This window comes from Oncorhynchus mykiss, chromosome 12 (assembly GCF_057628025.1).
Source record: "Oncorhynchus mykiss isolate SJ-2025 chromosome 12, ASM5762802v1, whole genome shotgun sequence".
Classification (NCBI taxonomy): Eukaryota; Metazoa; Chordata; class Actinopteri; order Salmoniformes; family Salmonidae; genus Oncorhynchus; species Oncorhynchus mykiss.
The window spans coordinates 28807401-28813768 of NC_143033.1; the positions used below are offsets into that span (position 1 = coordinate 28807401).

The window sequence follows — 6368 nt, forward strand, 5'->3', positions numbered from 1 at the left end:
AATAAACATATCCAGGTGTTAGAATGGCCAAGTCAAAGTCCAGACCTGAATCCAATCGAGAATCAGTGGAAAGAACTGAAAACTGCTGTTCACAAATGCTCTCCATCCAACCTCACTGAGCTCGAGCTGTTTTGCAAGGAGGAATGGGAAAAAATGTCAGTCTCTCGATGTGCAAAACTGATAGAGACATACCCCAAGCGACTTACAGCTGTAATCGCAGCAAAAGGTGGCGCTACAAAGTATTAACTTAAGGGGGCTGAATAATTTTGCACGCCCAATTTTTCAGTTTTTGATTTGTTAAAAAAGTTTGAACTATCCAATAAATGTCGTTCCACTTCATGATTGTGTCCCACTTGTTGTTGATTCTTCACAAAAAAAACAGTTTTATATCTTTATGTTTGAAGCCTGAAATGTGGCAAAAGGTCGCAAAGTTCAAGGGGGCCGAATACTTTCGCAAGGCACTGTAAGTGAATATTTATAATGATATTTCTGACTTCTGTTGACTACACACCATAGCGGATATCTATTTGGGTTGTTTTTGTTTCTGAGCGCCTTACTCAGATTATTGCATGGTGGCTTTTTCAGTAAAGCATTTTTTAAATCTGACACAGCGGTTACATTAAGGAGAAGTGTATCTATAATTCCGTGCATAACAGTTGTATCTTTTATCAATGTTTATTATGAGTATTTCTGTAAATTGATGTGGCTCTCTGCAAACTCACTGGATGTTTTGGAACTACTGAACGTAACGCGCCAATGTAAACTGAGATTTTTTTTTATATAAATATGAACTTTATCGAACAAAACATACATGTATTGTGTAACATGAAGTCCTATGAGTGTCATCTGATGAAGATCATCAAAGGTTAGTGATTAATTTATCTCTATTTCTGCTTTTTGTGACTCCTCTCTTTGGCTGGAAAAATGACTGTGTTTTTCTGTGACTTGGCTCGGACCTAACATAATCGTTTGGTTTGCTTTCGCCGTAAAGCCTTTTTGAAATCGGACACTGTGGTGGGAGTAACAAGAAGTCTATCATTTAAAATGGTGTAAAATACTTGTATGTTTGAGGAATTTTAATTATGGGATATCTGTTGTTTTGAATTTGGCGCCCTGCACTCTCACCGGCTGTTGTCATATCGATCCCGTTAGCGGGATCTCAGCCCAAAGAGGTTTTTAACAGCTTCTACCCCCAAGCCATAAGACTGCTGAACAATTAATCAAATGGCCACCCAGACTATTTACATTGACCCCCCACCCCTTTTACACTGCTGCTACTCTCTGTTTATTATCTATGCATAGTCACTTTGCAAATGACCTCGACTAACCTGTACCACCACACATTGACGCGGTACCGGTACCCCCTGTACAGAGCCTCGTTATTGTTATGCCATTTGCTTGTTACTTTTTTATTTGATTACATTTGATTTACTTTAGTTTATTTAGTAAATATTTTCTTAACTCTATTTCTTTGTTAATTGTTAATTAATGGCTTCTAAGTAAGGATTTAAGGGTAAGGCATGTGACAAATAACATTTTATTTTATTTGATCTTTCTCATTTTAAGTCTGTCTGTCTCTTACCTTTATCTAGGTTTATTTCACTCCCCCCCCCCCCCCACACACACACACAATTCTTGTTTCTCTTACTCCCTTGACCCTCATGTTCCTTTCATCTCTTGCTCTCTCCTCTCTCTCTGAGAGAGGAGGTTCAAAAGGTGGTTGCTGTGGTAACCGGCTATGAAGAGTGGGTGTGGGGCTAATTTTAAAGACACACCAGGGTCTCCTTTGACACTTTGCTATTAAAAAACTAGAAGAGAGAGGGAGAGAACAGGGGATATGGAGGTGGAGGGAGGGACAGAGAGAGAGAGAGAGGGGGGGGGGGGGGGGTGACAGCACGTGTTCAGCAGTGCTACAGACTTTAATTGAACAGCCACTGGTGCCTATGGCACGTAAATGGAGGCTATCTAAGCTGCTTAGCTACAGTGGAAATGGAGGTCTGCATCTTCTGAGGAACTCTACAGGCTAGTGGTCCAAATAAAGTGCACACACTCAATCAATGTCCCATTAAACACTTCCCCAATATTGTGTGCTAAATAATGAATACACAGAAAGGGAGGGAGAAAGAGCAGGAGAGACGGGGCATTGCTCCAGGGCAGCACTAGCAGTGGATTTTAAACATAGCTGATTTGGTTTAACTTGGTTTACATATCCACTGATGCCAGTGGAGCATATTGGAGTACATAAGGAAGCATAGATAAAGTACAGTAGCCTACAATATAATGCTGTTTAGATCTTGTGTGTCTGTGTGTGGATGTAGTAGTTCTGGGTAGATTGAGGAGGTGTGGGATTAGGCTCTCAACTCATGTCTCGAAAGGCAGAACTGTGAGGGAGAGAGCTCATGTCTTATCTGTCTAATGTTGAAAAATGAATGGAAATGCTGGCTGGATAGGAGACAGGTGGGGTTACGCTCAGCCAGCAACATAATGGATATTCATGCAGGGACCCACATGTTCATTATTCACAGTAATGACTGAGTCTCTCCTTCTCTCCACCCTCTCCTTCCTTCCTCCTTTGTGTCTTAAATCTCAGCAACACACACAAACACATCCATACATGCACGCACACACACACACACACACACACACACACACACGCACACATGCAAACAGACACAAACACACACACATTTTAATGTGTAAGTCTGAATAGTTTTTCTGTGAGTGTGTTCTCATTCAGCTAAGGAGTGTTGATGAGTGTGAAATGCCCTCTATTCGTGTGATATCCCCTCATCTTGCATACCCACTGGGCACACACTGGTTGAAATGGAATCAACTTGGAAAATTGGATTAGAAAAAAGTAATCAACCAGTAATGTTTTCATCTAATTTCAAACAGCGTTGTAAACATTGAAATTACAGTAAAACTTCAATGTAAATACATTGACTTAATCTAACTATTAGGTTGTTACAGCAATCTCATTTCAATATAATCATCAGAACTATGTATATGTTGATATTACATTGAAAATTCCACATAAAATGTAAAAAATATTGTTCATACTATATTACATATACAGTATATTACTAGGTGGTTGAAATGATGTATGTTGAATTTTTGATTTGATTATAAGTATTTTATTTTACCTTGTTCAAATGTTGATAGTAAAATGGTATATTTAAATCAACATTGTTTCAACGTCATGCTATCAACCCAAAAAAAGAGGTATATTTAAATTAAATGTGAAGGCACAATCCAACGATTTCTGCCTGAACAGTGACTCCTACTGGTATATCAGGGGTAATGCACTTCAGTGAGACCATCCAGATGCTTACCTCTATATACCCTGCTTAACTTTGGAAACAACTGTGCTCATTTTAGCAGAGCTATCAACACATTTGGAACTTGATGAGATTCCATACTGATGACTTTAAAAAAATGATATGTATTGTCCACATTGATTCCACGTCACAATATGTTGACAAATTACGTTGAAACAGAGTTGATTCAATCAGTGTGCACAGTCTGTAGTGTGTTCACGTGAGCATGCTATTTAGAGCGCAACAACTCCACCCCTCCGTACACGCTGCAGCAGCTGAGGGATTCGTCCACACGCAAGCACACACACACACACACACACACACACACACACACACACACACACTACTACACACATCTGATGAAACTTTCCCTTGGTGTGAGAGCTACTTTTGTCTCTATTGATTTGCTATGGCTGAGCTGAGGTACATAAGCGCAGCCTTTATTGGCTTAAGACAAATGATGTCACTCTAACTCACACATAATAAAAGTCAAATCCAACATGCAAACACAGTGCCGAGGCACTTTTACTGAATTATAATAGACCAGTAACATCATACAGTATACTGTACTGTATGATATATCACAGTATCACAATACTTACAATGATTCTTTGTTCTGCTCTGTGACAAATTTCTTACAGGGAAATTTTACACTCCTGATAACACAACTGAAATTCTGTATTTTTCTTCTTCCCCCCTTCCTTCTCCCCTCTTTCTTTCTCTCCAGGATCCTGCTGACTGTAGTAGTGATCTTCCGTATTTTGATAGTAGGTATAGTGGGTGAAAAGGTCTATGAGGACGAGCAGATAATGTTCATCTGCAACACTATGCAGCCGGGCTGCAACCAGGCCTGCTACGACAAGGCCTTCCCTATATCCCACATCCGCTTCTGGGTCTTCCAGATCATCTTGGTGTGTACGCCCAGCCTATGCTTCATCACCTACTCCGTACACCAGTCCGCCAAGCAGCGTGACCGCAGTTACTCCATCCTGCACCCCTACATAGACCACGGTCACGCAAGTCACCACAGTCGTGGAGGCGATCACCACGCCCGCAAGCTGCGCAACATCAATGGCATCCTGGTGCAGAACCCCGACAGCGGCAAGGAGGAGCAGGACCTGGAGGTCAAGGAGATACCCAACGTGTCCCGGGGGCTCACGCAGGCCAAGAGTGCCAAGGTGCGGCGGCAGGAGGGCATCTCCCGCTTCTACGTCATCCAGGTGGTGTTCCGTAACGTGCTGGAGATCGGCTTCCTGGCCGGCCAGTACTTCCTGTATGGCTTCAACGTACCAGGGATGTTTGAGTGTGACCGCTACCCCTGTGTGAAGGAGGTGGAGTGCTATGTGTCACGCCCCACAGAGAAGACGGTGTTCCTGATTTTCATGTTTGCAGTGAGCGGCATCTGTGTGCTGCTCAACCTGGCCGAGCTCAACCACCTGGGCTGGAGGAAGATCAAGACGGCCGTCAGGGGTGTTCAGGCCCGCAGGAAGTCCATCTGTGAGGTGCGTAAGAAGGACGTGCCGCATGTGTCCCAGGCCCCCAACCTGGGCAGAACTCAGTCCAGTGAGTCAGCCTATGTCTGACAGAGGTTCCTCCACATGGGGGGACGTGGACTTCTGGACCAAGCAAGCTTTTTCTGGGGAGGACAAACACTTAGCCCAGCTCCCCCACCCTAAGGGGCACTAACTCTATGTACACTGCAACATTATTCAGGAGCGCAGAGGGACCTCACATGGACATATTGGAGGATTATATGAGAGAAGAGCTTTTTGGACTCTACAAGAGAGAGAAAGTACGTCAAGGGCAGTTTTGTTGCTGTTACTAAAGTTAGATTTTAACTGTAGGGGGAGTTGTGCTCTGAGTCCTAGGTGACACTAGGTGCCTTCCAAGAGAACACACTGGAAAAAGAGGACATAGGACTAATTACTGTAAGAATATGAAATAAGGACAGTTAAATAAGAAATAAGTCTCACCTAAAAGGTGCTATCCTTTGCTTTTGCAACATAGTCCCTTAATTTCTTTATGTATGTGTGCATATGCAAGAAGGTATGCCTGCACGTGTGTGTGCGACAGATAAAGCAGTGTGTATGCCTTTGTTCTGCAGAGTCAGAGCAGGGATGATGGGCGAAGTTGAGTTGCTGAAGGAATGAAAATAACTTTCTTTCAGTTATTTTCCTTCCCTGCGGCAGCTCCAATGTAAGGAGGAGCCAAGCAGAGGTGATGCACCTTTAAAAAAAAACGTCAAAAATCAACACTAAAACTATACCTCAGCACAAACTGGAAACCTCCTCTCCCCATCTCCACTCCCCCAAGTAGCACCCCCTCCTCTACCCACATCCCCAACTAGCATTCCCTCCCTCCACTCCCCCACTAGCACCCCCCCTCCTCTCCCTGTTCACACACCCCCACTAGCAACCCCTCCTCTCACCGTCCCCGCTCACCCAGTAGCACCCCCTCCCTCCGCTCCCCCACTAGCACCCCCTCCTCTCCCTCTCCCCACACCCCCAGTAGCACCCCTCCTCTCCTCTCCCTGTCCCCACACTAGCACCCCCTCCTCCCCCCACTCTCCCACTAGCACCCACTCCCGCTCACCTAGTAGCACCCCCTTCTCCCCCCACTCCCCCACTAGCACCCCCTCCTCCTCCCACTCCCACAGTAGCACCCCCTCCTCCCGCTCCCCCACTAGCACCCCCTCCTCCCCCAGCTCCCCAACTAGCACCCCCTCCTCCACCCGCTCCCCCACTAGCACCCCCTCGTCTGCTCGCTCCCCCACAAGCACCCCCTTCTCCCCCCGCTCCCACAGTAGCACCCCCTCCTTCCGCTCCCCCACTAGCACCCCCTCCTCCCCCAGCTCCCCAACTAGCACCCCCTCCTCCCCCCGCTCCGACCAGTAGCACTCCCTTCTCTTCCGCTCCCCCACTAGCACCCCCTCCTCCCCCAGCTCCCCAACTAGCACCCCCTCCTCCCCCCGCTCCGACCAGTAGCACTCCCTTCTCTTCCGCTCCCCCAGTAGCAACCCTCTCGTTTGCCCGCTCCCACAGTAGCACCCCC

At 45.7% G+C, this 6368-nt stretch overlaps 1 protein-coding gene across 1 annotated transcript in view; it reads left to right on the forward strand.

Annotated features, from left to right (window-relative positions):
- Positions 1 to 5725, forward strand: part of LOC110537331 (gap junction delta-2 protein-like) — a 31560-nt gene extending 25835 nt beyond the window's left edge. The window contains exon 2 of the mRNA XM_021623281.3: positions 4045 to 5725. Within this exon, the coding sequence (XP_021478956.1) occupies positions 4045 to 4900 (856 nt within the window). The 3' untranslated portion in view covers positions 4901 to 5725. The remainder of the gene's footprint in view (positions 1 to 4044) is intronic.
- The last annotated feature ends 643 nt before the right edge of the window (positions 5726 to 6368 follow it).